This window comes from Erithacus rubecula (assembly GCF_903797595.1).
Source record: "Erithacus rubecula genome assembly, chromosome: Z".
In the NCBI taxonomy this organism is placed as follows: domain Eukaryota; kingdom Metazoa; phylum Chordata; class Aves; order Passeriformes; family Muscicapidae; genus Erithacus; species Erithacus rubecula.
Genome location: NC_136661.1, coordinates 31,677,237 through 31,704,620, shown reverse-complemented (window position 1 = coordinate 31,704,620; position 27,384 = coordinate 31,677,237). Strand labels below are relative to the sequence as shown.

General features: G+C 51.5%; 1 protein-coding gene across 7 annotated transcripts in view; it reads right to left on the bottom strand.

The window, feature by feature from the left end:
* The window catches only part of NEDD4L (NEDD4 like E3 ubiquitin protein ligase), a 64,608-nt gene extending 48,126 nt beyond the window's left edge, over positions 1-16,482 (bottom strand). For 3 of the 7 annotated variants that reach the window (XM_079330551.1, XM_079330554.1, XM_079330552.1), the window contains exon 1: positions 16,102-16,481. In XM_079330551.1, coding sequence (XP_079186677.1) covers positions 16,102-16,149 — 48 coding nt within the window. In that variant the 5' untranslated portion in view covers positions 16,150-16,481. Of the gene's footprint in view, positions 1-16,101 lie in introns of all 7 variants that reach the window. The other 4 variants (XM_079330553.1, XM_079330556.1, XM_079330555.1 and 1 more) reach the window with 3 other exon arrangements.
* Between the last annotated feature and the right edge of the window lie 10,902 nt (positions 16,483-27,384).

Below are 27,384 nucleotides of genomic sequence, written 5' to 3'. Positions count from 1 at the left end.
TCCCAAAACATGGCAAAGGTTACAGACTTCTCTTTGCTGAAGGATAACCTTTACACAGGTTATGTTCTCTTAGTGCCATTTCAGAAGACTCAGCTTATTTAGGTGGAACCAAGCAGTGGAACTGGAAGCCTATTATAGATCACAACCCAGACTTCATCAACAGTGAATAAACCTCAACTCACCTCAGAAAAGATGAAGGAAAACAGATGTATTTCCAGATTTAGGAGACTTTTGTATGTATATTTATCATTATGTATATTTAACATTTTGTTAATTCTTTGTTAAACACACACCACGTTCACTCTCTCCAGTTGCTCTGGAAAGCCAAATAATTTCTAAGACCCATTAAAGCACACACATGAAGAAAATGTATTAAGTCCTGCCCTTGGATTAGTAAAATATCCTGGAGCCAGCGACTTTAGAGAAGAGGTGACAGCAGAAGAGAAGGAACAAGGGTCGAACAGAGTCTTGAGCTGCCTCTGCCCCCCAGGCAGGGTGAAACGCTGCCCGTTCCAGGGGTGATCCAGGAGACACAGCTCAGCCAGCAGCAGCTACACCCACACAGAAGTGCTGTGAAGCAACCCCAAAAGCCTTGGAATGCACATGTGTATGAAAGGCAGGCAGTGCAGCCCGGTGCATGGAGCAAAGCTGCAGATGCCATGCCACAGGCAGAGCAGCTGCAATAGCAATCGATGGGGTACAAAATTAGAAGGCTGACTCGTTTAAATGAACAGACAAGTGTGAAAGGCACCGCGGCTGGATCAATGCACAGCGATAGCTGCAGAGCTGTCACGCAGAGCGGGCAGATGCAGCACTGAGGGCGTTTTCCCGAAGGAACACCAAGCATGTCCGAGGGGACAGCCCGCGGCGGGCCAGCACTTACCGGGGCCGCGCCGAGAGCTCCGGTAGCGCCCGGCCCCGCAGCCGCGGGAGCCCAGGCAGCAGGAGGCAATAAATGACCATCAGCCGGGCAGCCAGGGGAAAGGCCGGCGAGCCTGGCTCCGCCGGCACGGAGCTTCACCTGAGCCACGCTGCGGGACTGCTCTTGAGTTCACATCGGCTGGCTTTTTCCCTGCTCTCTGTGTTGAGACATTTCTGATTGCAGCCCACGATAGGCGGCAGCGAGGTAAATTTCCACTGAGTGCGAGGAGAGAAACCAGATCCCGCTGGAATGTTACCTGCACGCAGAGACTCTGTGAATCCGGTTTCATCCACTGAGCACCTCAGCTCTCGTTTTATTATATCTCAAAGTTTGCAAAACATAACATACTAAAAAAGATAACAGATCTTTAACTCGGTGTTTTGGTGGCAAAACAAATCCAAATGGAAAAGACAACAAACCTTTAATTCAATGTTTAAACTGTGGCACTTCTGGTTTCCTGAATGAAAACCCAGACACAGAATTCGGTGTGCTACACACACACAGTCACCCAAACACACACTCTTTTAAACTCTCCCCATCTGCAGGGGCAAAAGTCAATCAGGATCTGCAGCTCCAAAGCAAAACCAAGTACGTGCCAACTCCCTAATGGCCAGCATTGGCCATGGCAAGCCTAATAACCATGTTGGGCTTCTCCTAAACCTCCCAGCAACTGAAACCTAAGCTCAATAGCAGCAGAGTTGAGCTGATCTTTGATTTGGTGGATTACCCTATCCATGTCTAGGAAGCTGTCCCACACCTCCCTCCTGCAGAGTATTCCAAGCTGGCACCTCCCTACCATCCAACACTGCAGGCAGCCCAGCAGAGAACCCAAGTGGGGTGCCCTGTGTGGGCTGCCACCACCATCCCTCCCAGGGATGGCAGCTGACAGCACCCCAAGCAAACAGCTCCATCTCTGAGGACATCACAGTGACTTTCTGAAAGCCACAGCAACAGAATGGGGTAAGTCTCACTATAATTCCTGCAATATCTCACTAATCTTGGAATTCTCAGTGGCAATTTTGCCAACAATGTTTGATAACATCTCAGTTGTGCAATGCAAACAAAACCATGCACCAGGGCTATGACCCAAATCTCCACTCTCCTCTGCAAGTTCAGCACAGAAAACAAACTGAAAAGGTCACTTGGTTACAATTCATCTGGCTCAAGCAGGGACATTAAAATCTCCTTTCAGCTTCACCACAAGCAGTCTAGGAAGCCAGCTCAGGACTTTGTCCTTGCACGTGTTCATCACACTCCTCCTCACCAAATCCAGGAGTAAATCAAACTGTGCCTTTTCTTACCCACAGAGTTCTTTGCTGCAGGATGCAATGTATTTGTAAAAGCCCCTTTATTTTCTCCACAGAGGGCAACACTAGAGCAACCAAACCTATAAGCTCTTGGAGAAAAGAAGGCAGTTTGGATCATACAGCCCCTCCTGGCTCCAGTGCATTGGTCAGTGCATGGAGCATACCTGGTCCTCCAGAGCACTGCTGGCCAAGCAAGGATCCTCACACAGCAGGAATCAAGGTGAAGCAAACCCCAGTAAGCAGTAAAAGACCTGCAGAGTTTGGAGAACTACAGTACTCATAAACTCATACTATGACAAAATAGTAAATGCTTTACAATAGTGGTTCAGGGTTTTTTGATCTCATGAAATGCACTAGGCCCTTAACATTCAAACTTTTTGAAGGTGAAAAATTATGCTTTAGACTTCAGACAATCATCTTTACTTTTCCTATGTGAGATGGCACACAAATCCAGTGTAACACTCCATTTTGGACTATCAGTTCCCACAAAATTCTGCTGATTTATCCAAAGGCCTCCACCAGCATGCAGCAGACACAGGCACTCCCTGCCCCAGTTCAGCAGCGATGTCACTGTGGTTAATGATACTCCCAGGCCAGGGCCAGGCTGGGCAGGGCTTGGAACAAGCTGCTCCAGAGGAAGGTGTCACAGGGCAGGCAAAGATCCTGTACCAAGCAGGGAAGGTGGAGCTGCATTCACTCCAGTAGCCCAGCTACTTGCCAAGAGATCACACAAACATGTTTATGTAACCACAATCTATATTCCTGGTAGATACTGAGTGATTCCAGACCATAAAGCAGCAGTGGCTGCTCTGTTTAATGACAAAACACACATTCAATAAAAGCCTAATCCAACAATAAACTGTGATTGGAGGCTCATTTCTAAGCCAGATAAGTGCAGGGATCGATGGCACGCTCACACCCACAGGCAGAGCTGCACCACTGCCTGCTCCACCTGCAGGAGGGAGGCACAGGAGCTGCTCCTTGCTGGAAGAGCCTGGGAGCAGGCAACCCCCAGCTGGCAGGGAATGGCAGGGACACTGCAAAGCTGCAACAGCTCTGGGGGTGCCCAGAGTCAGCCAGACACCAGGCTGGCAGAGGGCAGAGCAGGAGCTGCTCCCACTGCCATGGCTCGGGGATGCACAGCCCAGCAGTGCCTCCAGTGGGGCAGGGCTGCTGCCACTGCCCACAGGGCTGGGAAAAGGAGCCACGGGGTGCTGGGCACAGCAGGGAGCCTGAGGGAGGGGGTTTGCCCAGGCTGGAGAAGGAGCAACTCCAAATCCCTATGGATCACAGCCTGGCACCTGCAGGGACTTCAGCCTGTACCTTCCACCTTTTAGCTGTTTAACAGCATACCTGCAGTAGCTTTAGCTCAGAGCAGAATTTGGGAATGTTTTCACAGAGACACTGCATTTTCTGACACAGTTTGATTTGTTGCATGAATCATCCCATTATCCAACCAGAAATTAAATTAGATCTTCCAGCTCTTGGCTGCAGTTAATAATTAATGTTACTGTATGAGTTTCCAACCTCCCCTGGTGAAAAAATTCTTCCAAACACATTAACATTTCAGTGAGTGGTGTTGTCAGTCACTGCAGCAGTTCACTCCTTTAGCTCCTTTTCTTCATCTTGCTCAAGTTTATTTTTTTTAAAGAATAACAAGTCATAGCCTCTAGCAGTACCTCTTATCCCCATTAAAGCTTTGCTCCCCAAGAACTCCTCATTTGGGGGAAGAATGCCTCCATTACAGCCTGTGCCCAGATCAGGGGAGACAAACCAGCCACTCAAAGAGTGAAAAGGCCAAGCCAGTGGGGAAGGGGTCTGCTCTCACCAGCAACATCTCGTGTCAGGCTCTTGGATCCTCTTGTAATCCTGCTGATTCCAACCCACCTGCACACCATGTTCTGCCTCCTTCTCCCCCCTCCTTTCCTGCTCACTTTACAATCACAGCAGCCCTTCCCACAGACTTGACTCTTTCTGTTCACTATGAGCATTTATTTGTTATATAAATGGACAGCCTTGGGCTAGCAGGCTCTTCCACATGAGAACTGTGGTGTCTCACAAAGAACAAAACTGTTCAGTTACTAATCCAGGCTAAAGGCTGGCTAGATTTGGGCAATTGAGCAGGAGCAAACACAGCCCCTCCTGGCTGGAAGCACAAATCCCACAGTGGAATTCTTCACTTCTTCTCCAGGCCATCCACTGACATACAGGGATAAGTTATAAACAGCCAAAGACGAGAACAGAATTTGAGGTGGTATGAAAAATAACTGGAGTAAAAGAATATGCCCAATGCAGGAGACTGAGTAATTCAGCTGCAGTTCTTCCCCATGCATACATGCACTGAAGGTGCTTTTCAAGAGGAATAAAGTAGGTACTTTCTTTTTCTTTTCATGGAATGTGCTTGTCTTTTACACACTGTAAAAATCACAGTGATGGTGATACTCAGTGCTTTTTAGGTTTGTATCAGCAATTTCTGCATATATACTGAAGGAAGGCTTGGAAGGGTTTGAGGGGGTTAGAGTGCTGCTTGCATGGGTTGTTGAATTTGGGGTAGCAGTTTGTTTTGATTTTTAGTTGTATTGATTGTGTATGGGGAATTGTTTCCAATTTGTGACATTCTATCAATAAATAGATTGTTGCAAGACCAAGCTCAGAGGTTAGCTCAGTCACTTGTTCCCAAAATGGTACTTGACACTGACTAGACTAAGAAACACTCATTACAATATTCAGCACTCATTATCTAAAACAAAGGCTGCACTTTGTGCCCTGCCAGGCATTCTGGATGCAAAGTGGGGCTCCATGGCCCAAACAAAAGGCACATTCAGAAGCCATGTTTGGCAGAAGTGCTGCAGTAGGGTCAGTCATTCAGCATCCAGAGCAGGACCCTGTCCCAGGGAAGCAAGATGCCTGTTCCTCAGGGAGGCAGGAAAGGAAGGGAGCAGAGGGCACAGCAGTGCTGAACTGCTCAGGCAAGGTCCAGGCAGTGCTCAGCCTCCACAGCAAGCAGCTCTGCAAAGCAATGACTGCTCCAACTGCCCATTCCTGACCTGGGTCCCACTGCTGCCTGCAGATGGTGAGGTACACACAGGGCTGGATGCTCCTGGCACCACAAGGACTTTTACAGAGCTCAGTCAACAACCTTGGGAATAAAGAGCAGCATTTTTATTCTGATATAGTATCAGAATAATATCTTCTGATAGAAATATCCAGTGTTTCTGCATCCAGAGCAGCAAAGTGCTCTCTCTTCCAACAGCTCAGCTCTCAAGCAGTGATCTGGACATCTTTCCTTATCCAGCCTTCCATAAAAATTACAGGTGAGGTCAGAAAACTGTCAAAAACAGTAAACCAATGTACTCCCTGTCCTATGCCATCATGTACCTCCTGCCTCTAATGCACCTTCCAAGCACTGAAAGCATTTAGGGAATATTAGGAAGGAGAGGAAGAAGGGGACTTTCTCCATGAAAAAGCTTTTCAGAGGTGATCACACAGTGCAGGTTGTCCTCTGGCTCAATTACCCACAGTCCTGTCTTTCTATCTCTTCACTCGAGATTTCTCAGAAAGAAGAATCTCCTTAGTGTCATTGAAACAGCAAGGATGTTCCAGCCTGAGCAGCACCACTCCAAGGAGTGACACAACATTCATGGGCAGTTGAACAGAGGAGAAGGACTTCAGCCTCTCCTGAGAAGAGCAGGGAGCAGCACCTCTGTCTGGGAGACAGAAAGGGCACAGACTGCAACCAGAGATCTGAGATAAAACCCTAAGAACAAGAACTGGCCCCAGTGCTGGGCACAAGCCCCTCACAGCAGACACCACCACGCTGCCTCCAGCCTCTGCTTGCCCTTGGGTGTAACACTGAGCCCCAGGGACAGGAGTGAGAACACAAGAGGCAGCAGAATGAGACCACCAAGCACATCCACAGAAACACAGGAGCCAGGTGAATGCCAGAGGAAATCAGGAACCCTGCCAAGGGCTGTGAACAGCTGTTATCACACAAAGCTCCTGGGGTTTGGACACACTCAGGGAGCACAAACACGCAGTATGCTCCTCCTGTCAGCACCACAGGCCAGCTGGGGAGGCAGGAGTCCCTGCCAGCACTGGCCTCCAGGACAGGGACAGCAGCCCAGCCCTTGGGCCAGCCCCAGTGCCCAAGAGCCCAGAGACAGCAGCCTGGGAGCCAGCCCAGCCACAGGCCACAGGCAGAGCCCGTCTGACCCCTGATGGCAGCTCCTCAGCTCACACATGCAGCAACACCTGTGTGACCACCCTGGTGTCCACCAGCCCTGATGGGGATCAGCTGCAGCACCACCTCACCTTCCCAGGAAACAGGAGTGCTAAACCACCCAAACCAGCCAGTTTCCACAGCAACAGTGAGCAGTGGCACAGAGCTTCTGTGGCACACCCCAGCCTTACCAAAGGCTGCCTATCTGTGGGCATGTGTGCTCCAGCCTGCAGGGCTGGGAGCCAGCTTCCCACAGTTCTGGGGTCCTACACAGAGGGGACCCAAAGTGGTGAGTGCTGGGTGATTTCCCTCACCAGCTGCAGCAGCCAGCTCAGCACTCACCTCTGACCTCCCTCTCACACAGAAGCTACTTCCTTTTCAAGTCTTGGGAATTTGAAACAGCAACTCCACCCCCTGTAGGGCACAGGCACCCAGAGCTGCTGGGAGCAGGGTACAGGTACCTGTGCTGAATTACAGCTGATCACCTCTCACTGGAGTGAAGTGAAATAACACAAATGCACACACAAGTAGTTCAGAATTGAACTGACCAGACCCAAAATAAAATGACAGCAGCATAAGGCATTAAAGGTAAATTCTCATGATGTCAGCAGGCTGAAGAAACCACTCAGGGTTTTGCTAAATCAACTCAAGCAGTGTTAAGAGGCATTTCTTTAAGAACATTGTCAATCAAAACAGTGACTAAAGCTGTGACTGAAATGTTTTAAAATATGCACTAGTTCCAAGTCAGATTTTGGCTAAGGAAAAAAGTGACACAGGCACCTCTTCTGAGGAGGTCACCATTCTAGAACCTCCAGCATCTTAACTGAGCAGACTGTGAGGCCAGTCACCAACAGCTGTGAAGGGCCCATGGTTTCAACAGCTTCCAAAGGGGCTCTGTCTGATCCTGCATTAGGAACATGCAGGAACATGGTGACAAATCACCTGGCAGGTAATCCACACCCAGCCTGTAACCACTTAGCACAGTCTGGTTTATAATGTTTGACTTTCAAACTACAACAGAAACTAGCTAAGACAAAACCAAAACCTGACTGTGTGACTTGACTGGGCACAACCTCTAGTACAGCTGCAGGATGTCCCTGAAAAAAAACAACTTATCTTGTTCCCTTTTCCTCCTTTTTCCCACCCCAAATCCCAGCACTTCTGTGAAGAGATATTTTTGTCCACATGGCTTCCAGAGCAGCATGCTGCAAACCTTACATCCAGTGTACATCCAGTGCCACCACACCAGACTCCAAACAGACCATCCATGAGGGAGCCATCCCAGGACACCTTCTGCACATCTCATTGCTCCCATCCCCACAAAACCCACCATGAATTCAGTGTGATCATCTACATAACATAAAGATGCCTAAAGAGAGCCAGATTTCCAAGTGCTTTCAATTAAAACCAGCACAGATTACAGAACATACTTTCCACCCTCAAGCCAGGATTATTCAACACTAGGATGTGCCAAAGGAGAGTGGACTGCATGGCTGTGCTCCTCTCCAGCAGAGAAACCACATGGAAAACCTGACTGGAGCTGGCAGGACACCAGTGCAGCCACACTGAGCCCTGCAGTGAGGCACAAAAACAAGGTGCTGTGGCTTATGGCAAAGCCCAACTCACTCATGGACTGATTCCTCAGAACAGCCAGTGCTCTCACAGCTGGAGAGATTTATTTTGATTACAGGCAAGGTTCCTAAATCCCAGAAATCAGGATTCTGACAAACACCTACAGCCTGCCAGCACACAGGAATTATGGACAAATGGAGGGAGGAAAAAAAATGAACAATTACAAATACATACATCAAGTCTGTTGCCAGTGAAGACATCACCTGGCAGATGCATTATATCTCAATTAATTCCATATTCCATCTCAGAAATCAAGTTTCTGGATTTCTTTTGTTGGGGCTTTGAGTTGTTTTTGTAGTTTGGTTTATTTTTAACAATTTTAACTGTAATTAGCTTCTAGGCCTGTACAATTTAGCCACATCTCTTATTTTAAAATTAACTACTATTCCTCTAGAGAAAACAATCCCTTTCCTAAGGATTTGGTTTTCTTCCTTATTTTTGGCAGGGGAAAGGAAAAGACAGTGGGAGCAGGGGAGGGAACACTGCAGCACTAGAAACTGGGCAGCTTACAACTCCATGCACGGGATGCCTGTTAAACAGTTGTGAAAGGCACAGCTGCAGTCACAGGTAAACCCTGCCAGGTGTTGGTGCAGACTGGCAGCAGTAAAACAACATTCCTCCCTCGCAGGGCTGGAGGTGGGAGTCACCAGCCCGCACCACATTCCTGGCCAGCTCACCCAAAATAACAGTGTACACAAGATTCCACAGCACTGCTTCCCCAGAGGGGACACAGCTGCCCCGCAGCACTTCTGCTACAGTGAAACCCTCTCTGCAACACAGTGAAACATTTCAGGGCAAGAACAGTGAAAACAGAAGATGGAGAAATGTATGGAAGTTAACGAGATTCTCTGCTCATCAATACCAAAATGTAATCATAATTAAATCAAGCTACTTGTGCACATTGTTATCACATCCACAACTTTCTGTTGACTGAAGCTGATGGATAATCCAACCTGGAAGTTTCCAGCTTGCCCAGAAAGTCCCAGTTTATACTGCACAGAGTTCAATTAAGCAAAGGTCTTGGCCCATCCAGTCTTGTGGGACTGAGAGGTTGTGAATCCAGGCCAATCCAGCAGAAATGAGTGAGCTGCCACCAGGCTGCATGCACAGCAGCACCTCAGGATCCTGCAGCAGCTGTGCAGGCAGCCTGCCCACAGCAGGAGCTGTGTTTGGTTCGGGATGGATAAACATTGATCACAGAGCCTTCCACTGGCAGGGGCGAATTGTTCCCACAGCACCCTGAGATCTAACAGCGACTCCCTTGTGACAGATGAGCCCAGTGGCACTCGTGCCACGCCGGGTGGTATTTCCAAAGCCAAGCAGAGGAAAGCCCGTCAGAGATTAGCGAGCCGTGGCACCCACAGGTGCGGGGCTCCCGGGAAAATGGCCCCTGCAGGGAGAGCAGCGGGGCCGCCGTCCGGCATCCTGCAGCGCCCTCCAGCGGCCAGCCCTGCCCGCGCAGCGCCCCTGCAGCCCGGGCCAAGGCACCGCCAGGGCTGCACACCTGAACACCTGCACACTGCCAGGGCTGCACACCTGAACACCTGCACACTGCCAGGGCTGCACACCTGCACACTGCCAGGGCTGCACACCTGCACACTGCCAGGGCTGCACACCTGCACACCTGCACACTGCCAGGGCTGCACACCTGCACACCTGCACACTGCCAGGGCTGCACAACTGAACACCTGCACACTGCCAGGGCTGCACAACTGAACACCTGCACACTGCCAGGGCTGCACACCTGCACACTGCCAGGGCTGCACACCTGCACACCTGCACACTGCCAGGGCTGCACAACTGAACACCTGCACACTGCCAGGGCTGCACACCTGAACACCTGCACACTGCCAGGGCTGCACAACTGAACACCTGCACACTGCCAGGGCTGCACAACTGAACACCTGCACACTGCCAGGGCTGCACACCTGCACACCTGCACACTGCCAGGGCTGCACACCTGCACACCTGCACACTGCCAGGGCTGCACACCTGAACACCTGCACACTGCCAGGGCTGCACACCTGCACACCTGCACACTGCCAGGGCTGCACACCTGCACACTGCCAGGGCTGCACAACTGAACACCTGCACACTGCCAGGGCTGCACACCTGCACACTGCCAGGGCTGCACACCTGCACACCGCCAGGGCTGCACACCTGAACACCTGCACACTGCCAGGGCTGCACACTGAACACCTGCACACCGCCAGGGCTGCACACCTGCACACCTGCACACTGCCAGGGCTGCACACCTGCACACCTGCACACTGCCAGGGCTGCACACCTGAACACCTGCACACTGCCAGGGCTGCACACCTGCACACTGCCAGGGCTGCACACCTGCACACCGCCAGGGCTGCACACCTGAACACCTGCACACTGCCAGGGCTGCACAACTGAACACCTGCACACTGCCAGGGCTGCACACCTGCACACCTGAACACTGCCAGGGCTGCACAACTGAACACCGCCAGGGCTGCACACCTGAACACCTGCACACTGCCAGGGCTGCACAACTGAACACCTGCACACCGCCAGGGCTGCACAACTGAACACCTGCACACTGCCAGGGCTGCACACCTGAACACCTGCACACTGCCAGGGCTGCACACCTGCACACCGCCAGGGCTGCACACCTGAACACCTGAACACTGCCAGGGCTGCACACCTGCACACTGCCAGGGCTGCACACCACCAGGGCTGCACACTGCCAGGGCTGCACACCTGAACACCTGCACACTGCCAGGGCTGCACACCTGCACACCGCCAGGGCTGCACACCTGAACATCTGAACACTGCCAGGGCTGCACAACTGAACACCTGCACACTGCCAGGGCTGCACACCACCAGGGCTGCACACCGCCAGGGCTGCACACCTGCACACCGCCGGAGCACAGAACACCCAGAGATCCCGAACGGGGCACCGCTGAAACCAGCGCGCCTCCCGCACAGCCTCCTTCAATGCCTTTACATTCATTCCATAATAAAACTAGAATTTACTTAGTGTCGGCACTAGTGACCAAAACATGCCAATAACTCATCAAAAGCTGGTTTAAAATGCAGGCTGTTATAAAAATCTATTGACCTCCTGAGAACCACAGCCTGCTTTGATATTCTGCCACACAAGGAGATATGGGAGCCCTGTCATTTATGAAATGCTTCCTTACCTGGACTTTTTAATCATCATTTAAGGTTTACATGCTATCCCTGAAGCCAGTGCACTTAGAGTCTATAAAAACAATTCAGGGTCAATAAAAAATTCACTATTCTGAATTGCTTATTGCTAAGACACTGTCAGAGCTGTGACCAAGGGAGGCCCCCCTCACACTCAGACGGCAGAGTGAGGCTTTTACGTAACTGGAATACTCAGAGCAGAAACAACAGAGCTCTCATTTAAAGGCTCTGTGCTCAGTGCTGGTGACACAGGGTGCACCTCAAGGGGTTTCCACAGAAAGCCTCCATGTTCAGGTATGCAGTGGCTGGGCTGGAGCTCATGGGGCCAGGGGTGCCTCCCTGGGCAGACTGGTCCCCCCACTCTGCCCATTTCCCCCTCAGAGCTGAGGAGCCACAGTGGCCACAAGCTGCTTCTGCAGCACAGCAGTGCCCTCTCCTTCAGGCAGTGCCACAGCAGCTGCTGCTCCAGGGCTGCTCCAGGAGCCAGGCGATGCAGGGACACGGCTCTGGAACAGAGCACAGTCCTGGCAGGGCTCTGTGGGGACAGCCTGGCCTCAGGAAACACCTCTGGATGTGGAAGCCAGGTGAGCAGCAAGGCACAGCCTCACCATGAGGCCACACGAAAGGAAACATCACCTGAAATCTAAATGCAACCATCTACAGCAGGCACTGCCCAACAACTCAGCACTGCCATTACTTCCCAAGCTTACAGCTGGCTTCAATGCAAAGCAGAGAGAGCCCTGAGCTCCCACTTCACTGCTGTCACCAAGCCCAGGCAGGGAGGGAAAATCACAGCCCTTCTCCTCCCCAATACATCCTGCTGATCGTGAGCAATAACATCTGAGGCCCCTGCAGCCCCATCTCATGGATCTGTGAACATGACACTCCAGTACGGCAAGGAGACACCCCCGAGGGAGATCATTCCAGAGCAACAAATCCAGCAGGAACATGTAAACACCAGGCACAAAAGCCAAGCTCCCAAATGCCTCAGTCTGAAGCAGTTTGCACAGACAGACAGTTCACTGTGGCAAATCTTGGCTTACTCTTTACCCTAGTGTCAGGCCAGTACAGGTGAGCCTGTGCTTTACAGGAATTCCTCCTGTCCATAGGAGCCATTTCCATCACACTCAGAACTGGGCTTGCTTCCCTTTCCCCAAAGGGTGTCTCAGTAAAGTGAAGCACCACACAGGCTCCTGAGCTCCAGCAATCCTTCAGGATTCATTCCTCAGGCACAAGGCTTTGCCCAGCACAGCACACAAGAACCAAGATGAAAGGTTAGGCAGCAGTGAGTACGTGCAGAATTATTTATCTTGAGGCATATGGGATTGTATCTCACACATTGAGATAATTTCAGGAACATAAGATCCTTTTGATAATTTCTAAGGCATGACAAAATGTCATCTCAGTAGGAAGCTTCTAATTCCAATTGACTCAATCACAAGTCACAGAAGTTGAAAAGAGAAGAATGCTGGAACTCCAGAGAGCAGTCTCACATATGCTTTCCCCCCAGTTTTTAACCTTTTTTCCCCAAATATTTTAAAGTATAAAAAGACAACCTTCAAGGATGTTTTTTATGAAGACTTTATTCAAGCAAACAAGATCCAAGGAGCTGCAAGTTTTGCTTCCATCCAAGGACACCGAGAAAGCAAAATATTTGTGGATTTGTGTGGGCAACATTTGACTCTCAAGAAACCCAAACCGAAACAAACAAGATGTACACTTCATTCACAAATATTTTCTGCTACAAAGGGCTGCAAGTTTATATATACACTGATATTTAGAGATTGCATGAAAGCACCCAAGCTTCCAGGAGCCTGTACAAATATTATTTCCCAGAATTGCAAAGGGGCTGAGGTTGGCACGAGCCTCTGGAGTCACCTGGATGTCTCCTAAGCCAGAGCTGGCTGCCCAGGCCCGTGTCCTGATGGCCCTCAACAGCCCCAAGGATGGGCAGCCTGGCCCAGTGAAAACTGGCAGGATATCAATCTGACTTACAGCTACTTGAAACTAATTAATATAAGGCACTTTGCAGTTCAGGTTTACCAGGAGGCTGATCTGTGAACACGACAGGGTCTGCCACGACAAACTGCAACGGTTGGCTCATCCCCTGTGAGGCAGTGACCCCAAATCCCCACCAGCCAGGGGTCCCTGGCAAAGGGGCAGTGTCCCTGTGGAGGCAGCCTGGGAAGCACAGCTCCCCACGGGGATGAGGGCAGGCCCTGCTCTGCAGACACTCCCAGCCCAGGCCTGCTCCACGCCTACCTCACACATCAGCTGTGCAAGCAGCAGGGGAGCCCGTGCCTCTGCTCTGTAGCAGAGATTGCTGCTTCCCTCTCTCTGGAGAGCCACTCGGCAAGTCCAGCTTGCATGTAAATCACTGCATTTTCCAATCAGCGAATGTGCCAGCAGAGGAAGCACCGCACAAGGCCACTCAAAGCCCTCCAAAACCTCTCCACAACAGATCTGCAAACTGCATTTCAAACCCAGGCAGGAACAAAGGAAATGAATAGGCTGAATATGCCCACATATGCAGCCCAGCCTCTCCCAGCTCTCTCACAGCTAATAGAGCTTTGCTTTCCAAAAAACGATGAGCCAAGTCCAAGCCAGTGCTAGCGGGAAGTCATTACCCACACAAGCCAGCATGCAGAGAGCTGTCAGCACACCTTCCTCAGCCCTCTTGAGCTTTACTAGAGCTTTCTTACAGCCACCTTCCTGAGAGAGACCATCCTCCCCGCTCCATGCTCTCCTCTGCCCATTACTAGAGACTCAACAGCAGGTCAGGCTCTCAGGGCCATGAATAGGCTGTGAGTACCACCTGCACCCTTCCCATGCCACCCCTTCCTCAGTCCCTTTCCCCCTTTATTCCACCCTATTTCCATTTGTGGACTCCTGCTGTAGTTTTAGATGGTCCCTGCTCTTCCTGAGAAGTGTCCAGCATCAGCAGCTGCACAACAAAGCAGGAAACAAAGCACAGTCTCCTGTCCCTCAGGCAGTGTGGCTGTGGTCACCACTGCAGCTGTGACACTGGTCACTGCTGAGAGACCAAGTGTTTCTTTTCCCAGCAGCTCCTTTTCCAACAGCTTAGTTTTACCTCGGGATATGAGTGACAAATGCATCTCCTTGCCCCCTGCCGCACAGGCCAGGCCCCCAGCACCAGCTGGGGCTCAGGATCATGGCAGGAACAGCCCCTGCTCTCCAGAGATCCCTCCATCTCCAAGCCAAGGTGAGAGCAGCCAGCACATTTCTGCCTGGATCCGTTCCTCTTTAGCATTCTGTGCAAGTACCAGCATATGTCGAGGCAGGGACAAAAGACACAGCAAGCGCACGCACAACAGAAAAGGCAGCAGCCAAGCTCCAGCATGATGTTCTCAGCCACCTCCCTGGGACCCGGCAGGGTGGCCCAGCTTTCCCTTTTCCTCACAGATCACACTTGTTAATACAGGCACAAAAGCAGCTCCAACCAAACGTTCTGGAACACCCATGTAGGGACAGAAAAGCCCACTGCTTTAGCTGTCCCCTAAGCCTGAGCAAAGCCCCCCAGCAGCCCAGGAGTATGTAGGATCCCCCGGGCCCCCCAGGAGCAGGCAGGATCCCCAGGAGCAGGCAGGATCCCCCGGGCCCTCTGGCAGCCCCGGGGCAAGCAGGGCCCTGCAGATGGCTCGGCAGTGGCCCAGCTACCTGCAGGGTCAGGCAATGCTCCGGGGCTGGCCAAAGCTGCTTGGGGACAGATGCCAGGCACTGCTGTGCTCACACGAAGGCTTATGAACGGCCCAAGGAGGAGAAGGATCTCCTCCGCTGTTGTGCTTGCCATCTACACCACCCAGGCTCCTGCAACACCCTCTCCTCTCCCCTACCTTCACACATACAGATTTGCAATCACTCAGCTCTCAGCTTTATAATTTAACAACAACAGAACGACACCCACCCCTGCCCGGGAACCTCTTTCCCAATGAGAATTAAACGCTACAGTTATGCAGACTCTTGTGCCTCTGAAATACACCAGGTAAGAGATATTGTCTGTCAGCTTCACAAGGCAGAAGATGTTTTTAACGTTAGTTTCTTCTACACCACAAACAGACTGACACATTATCCGTTGTGTTTAGCCCCACAAAACCGGAAGCAATACTGTAGCAATTACTATCCACTCCTGTAAAAATAAAAGCAATACGTGTGTTCCTAACAGCCGATACCCTGAAACCACAGCGCAATAATGCAGCCTTGCCCACTGCCGATGCTCTATGACACTGGCTCCTAAGAAAAGGAGCACCTGACCAAGGCAATGAAACAAAAAGGACATTAAATAAGATTTTTAACATTTCACCTACAGTAAACCACACTGTTCTCCTCACGCCTGTACGATTTGTTAGGTTCTGCAGAAAACATCGGCTGATAAAGCCGGCACACGGTGATTAGTTATCGCGGCTCCTTCCCCGCTTATCAGCTCCATCTGCATTGGGGCCAGGCTGTGTCTGACACGGTACCCGGCGCACCGGCCCCCGGCCGCTCCCCGGGGACACGGGCAGCGCTGCGGGGAGGAGGAGGCGCCGAGGGGCGGCCGCCCCCGCCCGCAGCACCGCCGGCCGCGGCTCTTTGTTCGCCGCCGGCCCGGCCGAGGCAGCCGCGGGCTCCGGGCGGCAGCACCTGCCCGGGTGCGGGCAGCGCTCCCCGGGCCGGGCCGGGCCGGGCCAGTGCCCGCCGCGGGAGGGGCGCGCAGCCCTGAGGGGCGGCCAGCGCTCGCCCTCCCGGACCGACCGTCGACCTTCGCCCGGATCCCGCCCCTCAGCCGCGGCTCCGCCGACGGTGGCCCCTCACACCCCGAACCCGGCCCGTCGGCGCCGACCCACCTCGTCTTCCGAGAGCCCGTACACTGGTTCCGCCGCCGCGGTCGCCATGGAGCCGCTCCCGGGCCCGCCGAGCCGCCCACCGCCGCCTCCTCCTGCTGCCGCTTCTACCGCCGCTGGCCCGCGGGCGGCGGAAGGCGCCGGGAGCCAAGCCCGGCGGAAAGGGGCCGGAGGCGGGGCCGCCCGGGGCCGCCCGCGCTGCCGCCGCCGCCGCGGGCCGGGGCTGAGCGCGGCCGCAGGGACGGGGAGCGCCGGCGGGGCGGGGAGAGCGCCGGGCCGGCCCAGCGGCGGCGGGCGGGGCGCGGCACAAAGCGCAGGAGGGGCCCCGCTGCGCTCCGCGGCCGCGCCGCCCTGAGGGACGGGCGTGAGGGGGCGCGTGAGGGGGAGCGCGTGAGGGGGGGAAAAAAGGCGGGAAGAAGTGAGCGCGTGAGGGGCGCCCTGTGAGGGGGCGCGCGGGGGCAGCGGGCGCGTGAGGCAGGCGCCCCCTAGCGGGCGGGAGCGGCAGCGGCGGGCCTGGGCTGCGAGCGCGGGACCGGGACCGTCCCGGGATGTGTCCCCGAGCGGGACCGGGACCGTCCCGGGATGTGTCCCCGAGTGGGACCGGGACCGGGACCGTCCCGGGATGTGTCCCCGAGCGGGACCGGGACCGGGACCGTCCCGGGATGTGTCCCCGAGCGGGACCGGGACCGTCCCGGGATGTGTCCCCGAGCGGGACCGGGACCGTCCCGGGATGTGTCCCCGAGCGGGACCGGGACCGGGACCGTCCCGGGATGTGTCCCCGAGCGGGACCGGGACCGGGACCGGGACCGTCCCGGGATGTGTCCCCGAGCGGGACCGGGACCGGGACCGGGACCGTCCCGGGATGTGTCCCCGAGCGGGACCGGGACCGTCCCGGGATGTGTCCCCGAGCGGGACCGGGACCGGGACCGTCCCGGGATGTGTCCCCGAGCGGGACCGGGACCGGGACCGGGACCGTCCCGGGATGTGTCCCCGAGCGGGACCGGGACCGGGACCGTCCCGGGATGTGTCCCCGAGCGGGACCGGGACCGTCCCGGGATGTGTCCCCGAGCGGGACCGGGACCGGGACCGTCCCGGGATGTGTCCCCGAGCGGGACCGGGACCGTCCCGGGATGTGTCCCCGAGCGGGACCGGGACCGGGACCGTCCCGGGATGTGTCCCCGAGCGGGACCGGGACCGGGACCGTCCCGGGATGTGTCCTCGAGCGGGACCGGGACCGTCCCGGGATGTGTCCCGGGACCGGGACAGGCAGGAGCGAAGCCCCCGCTGCCCGCGGCTCTCCGGAGCACTGGGCGCTGGTCCCTCCCTGTGACATTTCTCCCCTCTCATCACGGGTTTTAGGGGAACAGAACACTGGGCCCTTGGAGCACTTCTGGGCAGAAGCAAGTCCCGCTTTAGCTGTGAAGGAGCTCTTGGTTTGTTCTCTGCCCCGAGCTGGCTGCGGGCCAGTCTCCGTTTATGCGCGGGTGCGCAGTGCAGGCCGTGCCGGGCGTTCCGCGGCAGCGGTGCGCACACGTTTGTGCAATGTGTTAGCAGAGGCACGTGGGGCTGCTGGCAGGGACACCTCTGTCACCGCAGCCCGCACCAGGCTCTGCGGGGCGCTGAAGGCTCTGTGTGCTCAGGTGCTTTGTACCTGTTCCTGTTCCACGGGGCCAAGCGGAAAGAGAAAAAAGGAGATCCCTTTTCCTGGAGAGATTCCACACCCGTCTGTAGGCCAGAAAGCGTTTTTCCAGCCTTTGCAGAGCCATTTTTGGGCAGGAAGGATGTGACCTCTGCCCAGGCAGCCGTGCCTCGGGGCTGAGCAGGGGCTGTTAAAGCCCAGCCCGGGCAGGCTGCGCTCAGCCTTTGCTCCGCCACGGGTCCCTGCTGGCCATAAAGCACACGTGCTGCGGCGGGCAGGGCACAGCCTCTGCTCTGTGCCCGCCACGGCTCCCCAGGCCTCTCAACAACACTATTCCCTGTCATTCCTCTTTGTTCCCAGCTCAGCAGATCATTCCCACATCCAGGGGTAGCTTTGCCCCCCTGCTTTTCACTCACCTACTTGACTGCTTGAACAGAAGCATCTCCACCACTCCCATCTCTTGGATACCACGGAAACCAGGATTTCAGGAGTCCTTTCCTTCAGTCCATAAACGCATCTCAGTTCTTTGCCTCCAAATCGTTCTGTGCTGACACTGAGAGTTGGAAACCATCAGGAACCTGGCATGTTTTTATTCAAGAATATTTCTGTTTCTGAAGTACAGAATGAAAAAGAAGCAGTTAGAGTAATGCAACAACTGCGAGTGGACTGTAATCCCAGCACAGTAAAGATGGTGATACGTGCATACCTCTGAATGCAGATCTTGTCTGCAGCACGTGTTCATGTCCCTCTGGAATCACATCCATGGTTTTTATCCCTGCACCTCACAGCACCTGGGCTGCTGGTGGTGTACCATCCAGCATTCCCACCAACAGGTTTCTCCCCAGGGAAAAATGCACCTGTAGAGGAGCAGAATGAAAGGATCTATGAGGCCAGAGCAGAAAATTAGTGCCACCAACAACTCCGTTGAATAGCAAAGCTTCAGCATTGAATCCAGGCTGGAGATGACTTGTTTGTTTGCCTGTGCATGTTACATGCATAATTCCTCCCTGGAATTGTGTTTACAATAATGGATGGCCCTGGAGAGATGTAATTCATGTGATAATGCTGACATCACAAGTCTCCAGGTGCTGCTGGGATGATTTATAACTGGCCTCTTTATAGAACCAAGTCCCATGAATTATTTACAACTTTCTGAAAAATAGATTTAGTGTGTGTTATGGCTGGCAGTTCTCCATGAGGGCTGGGGCACAGGGGCACAGGGAGCAGTGGCTCCCTGGGCTGCTTCACACTGCCCTGGGAATTGCTGGTACTAAAATGGTACCTGAACCTGCTGTGTGCTTCCTGAGGAGTCTTTGGGAGCTGCCAGTAAAACACCTGTGGAACACTGAAGCTCAGCTATCCCCACTCCTTGCAGCCATCCTACACTGCCACAGCTCAGCCATTTCAGAACTTGTGGCTGGACTTAACTGTGCCAACTGCTACCCAAACATTCAGAGATGCTACTTAGGAGGTCACTGGAACTAACATGCCAGTAGAGAGACTTTACACCATAAATCCCTCGTACTTTTAATCCTCTACTGACAGCAGACACAAAGAATCCAAATCGACCATGATCTTCCCAAATACAGATGGTTTGGATTTGAGAGAATTGGCTTGAACAGATTAATAGAGCCCTGACCTAAGCAGAAAATGCTCTTTAGGAAATGAGCTGGATGCTTCCAGCTCACCAAACAGCATTACAGAGCAAACTGCTGCCAGAGGCTGCCCAGAATGACTTGCTTTTTGCTGTTCCATTTATTATTTATTTATTCTCAACAGCTCTGGTGAAATACAAAATGAGAGTGCAGAGGTGAAAATCACCCAGACAAGGCTCCCTTTGGTTTGATGTGGCACCAGCTGCACATGGAATTTGGTAATTCCTGTCTTTTAAATGATTATTGTACTTCAATGACTGCCAAAGGGTATTTAACATGTTCTATTCACACTGTGTTACTCATTCCAGTGAACTTAACAAATCATAAAAGTAGTAGTGGCAAGGTACAGATTTCATCTGATTGGTTCTTCCATCGTGGTTTAAAACAGGATTTCATTATTTCTGCAGAGGAAGAAATAAAATCTGCATCACACTGGGCCAGAATGAGGCTGTGTACTGGAACACCTCAGCATCATTCAATATTTAATGGTATTACTTAACAATCTTTTCTGAAAAAATGCTTTTGCCACTGCAAAGCTTCTAGCTTTGTGATGATTTTTCTCCTTCCTTCTGGAAAAAATTTCATAAGAAATGTTAATATTTTATCAGGCTGCAGTTGGAGTAACATAATTGCCCCGTGCTCTCAGTATATACCTTCCTTGAAGCATCATTGAAATGGCTGGGGGCTGAGCATGGTGCTGAACATAGAAAACTAGTAAAAGATTAACTATTTTAGAACACATTAGTATTTTATAATGTATTATTGAGAATGCCATAGAAAACTCATCAAAGCTAGAAACCAAGTTGAATCAACTCCCACAAAACATAAATTGTTAATTGTTGCTCAGTTCCCAGTGACAATATAACACTGCAGGCATGAGCAAGAAAAGAAAGGTTAACCCTGGAGAAGTCAGAAGTGTTTGTGTCAGTAATTTACAGCAGTTTACAGGAAAGGAAAAACCCAACATTTTGGGGCTATTTAAAGAGTAATAATAGAATTGCAAGAGGTGTGGTGCCACAAGGCTTGGACAGGGGCTGCTAATTGTTCTGGCAGGCCTGTGATACAGTCAGTGTTCTGATTTCCAGACAGTTCCTTGCAGCTCCCCATCTCCCCAGCATGGAAGTGCTCTGGAAGTGGGACTGGAGCAGTGCTGGCACTGGGCAGGGGCTTTTCTGCCAGCTCACTGCTCATCCTGAGGATGTTCTGCCTTGCTGAGCCCATGACATTTGTCCTGCAGACTGTTTCTTTCACCTGGATTCCACATTCTGTCTGTTAATACACCTTGGTTTGCTGGCATGCATGTGGCACTGAGAATCACAGGCACACATCCCTGGGGAGGACAGCAGAAGAGAGAAGGGAAAATGGAATGCCAGCTGAAGCATTTCTGGAGGTAACTGCTCAGATGGACAGTGCCAGGCTCACTGAGCAGTGTGTGCATGTGACACTCACCTGTGTGGCAGGGAGGGGAGCAGCCAGCAGGGCTGGGGTGCAGGGCTGGGTAGAGCCACAGGAGCTTTGCACAGCTCCCATGGGAATCCCGGTGTGCAGGTGAGTCACAGGCCCTAAGCTCCAATCTCTGGGGCATCTCCCAAGCAATGCTGTCCCTCCTGTTCCACCACAGCACAGGCCACTGCAGGGCCAGCAGCTCTCCCCATTGCTCCCTGGGCTGCTCACCCTCCAGGGAGGGAAAAACCCACACCTACAAGATGCTGTAATTAACATTCAGGCTCATCTTGCTTGCTCTCTTGTCTCTGGAACTGGCCAGAGTGGAAAATTACCTCCTTCTGTTGGCCTCTCTATAATTCTATATAATTTGATTTCTCCTGTTTTTTGGTGCATGGGGAGTAAGGATCAGCTGTCCCTCTTCTGTACAGGGTGCCATGACAAGCACAGCCCTGAGGCAGCAGACCTGCACCTTCCAGTACAGCATTTTTGGGCTGTGGATTGGGTACTTGCAGCATTTGGCTGCCCCACCAGGCAGGGCTTTCCTCAACTCAGGTGCCTGAAGCTGGTGTGAAACTGAGGAGCTGTCACCACACCACCCCAACACAGGGCCATGGGATTCTCTGCACGAGCCTGAAATGTGTTTGCTGAGGGCACAATTCCTTGCCCAGGATCCTGCACGTGTGTTTTTGGCTGGCATAGCCCCAGTGCTTTCTGGAAAATCCCTCTCTGCAGACCTTAGAGAGACACTGCTGTGTTCAAGCTGGAGAGCTCTGGAAGGAGCCCAGCTTCTGTAAATCCTCTGTCATTCCTGCCTGGAACTGTAATCAGCACAGCCACCCCACCCTCCCATTGGAATTCCAGAGCACCATGCATATCTCCTTTCAGGGTGGAGATTTCTCCTGAACTTTGGGTTTCATAACCCCACGTTTGGGCTGCAGCTGACAATCCTTTCTCCTGTGTCTGCAGGGCACAGAATGGCTTCTCCTATTCCAAATGCCAAGTGCAGCACAGGAGCTTTGTGGAGGTTTATCCAAGTTAGGACAAGTCCTCCTCCTCCAGGGAGATCTTGGAAGCACGAGGACAATGGGCTATCCCTACTTCTAACATCATCTTTCTAAAGGAGGATTCATTCACTTAGCTCCAATCCAGACAGCCTCAGGATTTTGCTTCTTGTAAAATTGAAGGTCAAACTCCCAGTCCTGACCAAGTCTGAAGGAGAAACAGGAGTGACCCCCAAGACATGCCCCTTAGATCCTTTAAAGTGTGACAAGCATACAATTAATAACAATAAAGATAAAGCTACTTCAGTGGGGTCTGGTGAGAGATCTCAGCCCCCCATCTTTGCTCCTGTCCAAAGGAGAGATGTTTGATATCCCTCTCCCAAAAGCAGCAATGAGCTTTGCCACTCCTGTGCCTTCATTTCAGTTGTGTGAATTCAGACAATACTGACAGGTGTTCCTGAAAGCAGCTGTAAGAAGCTTTCAACCATTTCTATCCAGGGCTATAAACATTTGGGAGAAAACTGACTTTTTGTGGCTTCCTTCAGGTGATGTCCCCAAATGAAATCAAATAAAATCTTTTAGGAAATACCTGCTGTTTAGTAAAACATGCTCATTAGAAGAAGGACAATAATGACCTGGAGACCCTGGAAGATCCTTGAGCACAGAAAGCAACAGCATCCCTCTTAAAGGGGGGGAGGATTCAGCTCCAGCTCCATGAAGTGCTTGCCAGGTTGTGGCTCCCACCCCATCAGCTCACACTGAGGCATTTGGATATTCCTGGTCAATGAGCTGTTTGGTTCCATTTGGGTTTGTATTGTTTTCTAAACTTTCTGTGCATTCAACCAAAGCAAACTGTCATGGCACAAGTTATTGACTGCACTTCCCAAGGAGCCTTAACCCACAGCAGGTACTGCAGCAATAAAATTGCAGAATGCTAATGTGTAAGAGTTTCACTGGGATTTCTGTGAGTGTGACTGCAGTGGGGAAATGGATCTGTTGTCTGTGCTTAGTGGAATTGTCTTTATCAACAATTCACTTGCAGACTGAGGGGCATACCATGAAAGCAGCCATGTGCAAAACAGACAGAATATTTCCCCTCTATTTTCTTATGTTGTTTTTCTAACTCCACTTCAAGCCACCCAACATTTCTTCAGAGACTGGGGATGGTTTGGGAAATGCAGGATCTCTCTCCAAAACACAGATTCCAAACAGTCTAATAATTGATTGCTTGGGATTAACAGCACAAGAGAGTTGTGGTGTAGGATAAGGAATGCCAGTTACTAAAATCCATATTCCACAATACTCCTGGGAGTGCTCAGGGTCAGTGTGTTGAGGAGCTCACAAGGCTGGTGCCTTGGCTGCAAGTCCCACATGGCATCCCCAGGCTGGCAGGCTGAGCACACACAGGAGGGAAGAGAGGGAACAAACAAAACAGAGCAGAGGGAAACAAGAGGCATTAGTTAGAGGAGAGCTGGGAGGAGAGTAGTGAGCAAAAGGGTGAGTAGGAGGAAAATCAATCTGAGCTGTAGGCGGGTAAAAGGTACATAAAGCCTTGGAGATGGTACCAGATTAGAGTGGTGAGTCAAACACTGGAGCATGAAACAAGTGTACAAAAGGTATCCCAGATTCTTCTCATTCACACAAGACCTTGGGGAGCTCACCCCTCTGCCAGAGATCAGCTACACAAACCCAATATTCATCATGGGCAGCAGGCAATGCTCAAAGTGAGTCATGGAGCTGATGCACGTATGTGGGGTCAAGTGGTGCCCAAAATACAAGGGAAGAATGGAATGGGATTAAGAAATGTGCAAAAATGTAAAAATTGGATTACTTTGAAAGTTCTCACCCTGAAAAGGGAGGAATTTGTAGGGTTTATACTTACAGAGCCACCTTAGGCTCTGAAGAGGAATCATTTCAATCCACCCAGCCTGTGAATTACACACACAGACATTTTTCCTCAATCAACCCCACAGAGTAGAGACACTTGCCCTGGCAAACCAAAAATGGCCACTGCCAGATTATACAAAACCTGTGATGTTTTCTCTTGCTGTAAAACCTTATCTGCCTTGCTATTTATTTCTGTAAGGTTGCACTTCCTTATAGCACCCTCTGAACTTCTAGTGGCCACGGATGAAACTCACCCTGACCTGGCTGAGCATCATGTGGAGATTGTTCTCCTGCTGCTGCCATGTCTGTGTCCATCTGGTGTGCTGGCCAGAGCAGCCAGAAGGACACAGTGAGTGACACCTCCTCTTGCCAGAGGACCCTCAGTAGCAGCTGATGCCAGGGACAGGATCTCATGCCTCATGTACCCAAACCACCCTCAAAAGAGCAAACGCCTCCTCTGACACAGAAAGATCCAGAGAGGAATCTTCAGCAGCAAGGAAGGGGTACAGATCTGTCAGAAACACCATCTGAGGTTACCTGAGGTTCAGAAGGCTGGCATTTCTGTACCAGACAAACATGTTTAGCATTTCTGATCAGAAATTCTGAGCACAGTCATTTCTGCTGACACTCACGGGGATGGCAGCACATGGCAGAGGGAAGCTGGGGACAGAACAGCTCCATCCACCCAAGCAAGGCTCCTCAGAGCTTCTCTGGCAAAACAACAGTCTGCAGGAGTTCTGAGAGAAGACTAGGAAATAGTAATCAAGCAGAAGCTAGATGTGTTATTTATCTGAGGGTACAGGCTGAACACTGCAGAGTCAGGAGCAGCTCTCCAGAGATGTGTAAATTATTCCAGAGTCAGGCATGGCATCTGTGTGAGCCTGTGCAGCCACCCTCCTTGCTGAGTGGGAGGAGGATTAGTGGAGAGGGAAAAAGCCACCAGGGAAGGTGTTCTGTGCTGTCAGAAGCTGCAGCACGTGTAACTCTGTGGGTGGCTGCACATCCTTAGGGAGTCCCCACGGCTCTGCATCTTTTCTCCTCAGCCAGAGCTGGGTGCACCCTCCTGTGGGCACACACCCACAACAGGAATATCTTATGGATGTGTTTTGGTCAAAACAAATAGCAGCACTTTTGAAGAAGCTGCACAAATTCAGTGCAGATGTGCCTACATCAAGATTACTGACATTTTTATAGACCAACACACACAGAGCATAAATCAGTTTACCAGCAATCCAGTGCTTAGGCATTTCCACTCTGCTTACTCTGGGAGTTTCATGTTATCACCATCTAACATCATTAATTAGCCATGTTAAGCAGTAATGGGGGCTTAAAGTTGGATGAGTGAGTGAATTTCTAGTCAGCTCATGCTTCTCTAGATATTAATTTTTAAGTCTTGAATAGAATCATGAACTATCCTGAGTTGGAAGGGACCCACAGGGATCAGCAAAGTCCAACTCCCAGCTGCCAGTACAACCTCTCCTTGCCCTCATTCTGTTTCAAATCAGACTTTGCCACAGCTCCACATGAGCTCTGCCCAGTGACTCCTTTTCTGGAATACTTCCCCCTTAATTTCAGGCTTCAGGCCACATCTGTAGGGAACAGCATTTCAACTTCCACAAGGAACTTTCCTTGTACAAAGACCATAAGAATTTATTTTTCCTGTATATATGGAGCCTGCAAAAGAACCATGGGAGTTGTAAGCCAGGAAAATAAGAGAAGGATGCTGTGACAAATGCAATGCCATATATATATATATATATATATATATATATATATATATATATATATATATTTACATACATGTGTGCACATATATACATCCCCTCATCAACATATTGCATAAAATGACACTGTGAAGTGGCTAAAAGCAGCAACTTGCCCCCAAACAAACAAACTGACTCACTTGCAGGTGTGTCTGGTAAAACAGGGATGCTGCTGCATGGTGGGCAATCCCTGTGGGTCCTGAGGACAGCTGCCTTCAGAGCTGGGGGGTGCCATGGCAGGACCTGGCTGCCCATAAATGCTCCTTACCTGCTCCTGTGTGCAGGGAGCATTGCTGAAATCTGTGCACAGAGCTGGGTGTCCTCCTGCAACAGAGGAAAAATCACATAACCTACTGCTCCTTTTGTGTCTCACAGCTCTGCTTCCCTGCCCAGACAGGCTGCCCATGTGGCCAGAGAGCAATTGTAAGGCAGAACAATCCATTAGGAGCATCTGGATGCATACCCTGAAGCCACAATTTGTCCTAGCTGTTCTTGCTTTCTTCTCCTTAACTGTATTCCCTGCCTGCTGGTGTGTGAGCAGCATTTCAGCCACTGGAATCTCTTCTCTAGGACATATCACTTGGAGCTGCTCCAGAGATGATTTAATCATGTACAATGCTTTGAATTTGTGAGCAATACCACTGCTATGTGCCTTGCTGTCTCCTGGAGGATTCCCCAGCACTCTGAATTTTCATGGAACTGCAGCTAGAGCTGCCTGGCAGACTGGCTTCTCCCACCTTTTTGCATGGCAGCCAGTCAGGAGAACAGCAAGGTGCACTGTCTGGGATAACATCCCAAAGGAAATGAAGGGCTCTGGGGAATGTTTAGTAATTCCTGATCACAGAAGTGCCCTCAGGGAAGCAGGAGATGGGTTCCCTTTTTAAACCCCACAGAATAATAGCAGGGGTTTGTTACTGCTTTAGTCAAACCAACATAGATTCCCTTCCCTCAGAATGTATGAAAGCAGCAAATTACCCCAAATGGGCCTGGTTTTGTGCAGACAACAATGCAAGTCATAAAATCAATAATATCCCAAAACAATTGCCCAGAGCTGAACAATGGGATACACTGGGTGAAAGCTAAACAGGAATAATGTTCCCTAAAGGAAAGACTCCTCACAAATCACAGAAGACAGGATGCAGCAAGGAAGAGTGACAGCCAGAAAAGCCTGAATTGTGATTTGTGGCAACACAGACTCCTGGGAAGAAAAAGAAAAAATTCTACTGTAAAAACAAACAACTTCCCTAACAAAAACAAATAAAAACCAACCAAAACACTAACAAAAAATCCAACAAACCACCACCACAACAAAAAACCCTAACCAAACAAAAAGCAAAACAAACAAACAAACAAAAATTCCAAAAACTCCAAGAAAACAACCAAACAAGAAAAAGACTTCCTAAGTGTATTCTGATGAGAACATTTCCATGTTCCAGAGGGGCCAGAGATCAATCTGTGAGCAAAATTCACCTTCCCTCTGAAATTCCAGGTGAGAGCCTGAGGAGCAATGAAGTGCTTGAGCACTGCATAGCTCCAGGACTAAATCAGTTCAGCTCTTCTGGGGAAAGGAAATTCAGGAAGGAAGTGCAGTGGAAACAGGCACAGAACGCGGTTTACTCAGTGATTTTCAGCTCCTGGGTCTCATCCTTCATTCCCAAGCACCCCTGCAAAGCCAGGTGTGTCTGCAGTGCCCTGAGGGTGTCTGTGCCAGCAGCACTGTCACTGCTGGTACTGCAGTGCCCTGAGGGTGTCTGTGCCAGCAGCACTGTCACTGCTGGTACTGCAGTGCTCTGAGGGTGTCTGTGCCAGCAGCACTGTCACTGCTGTTACTGCAGTGCTCTGAGGGTGTCTGTGCCAGCAGCACTGTCACTGCTGTTACTGCAGTGCCATGATGG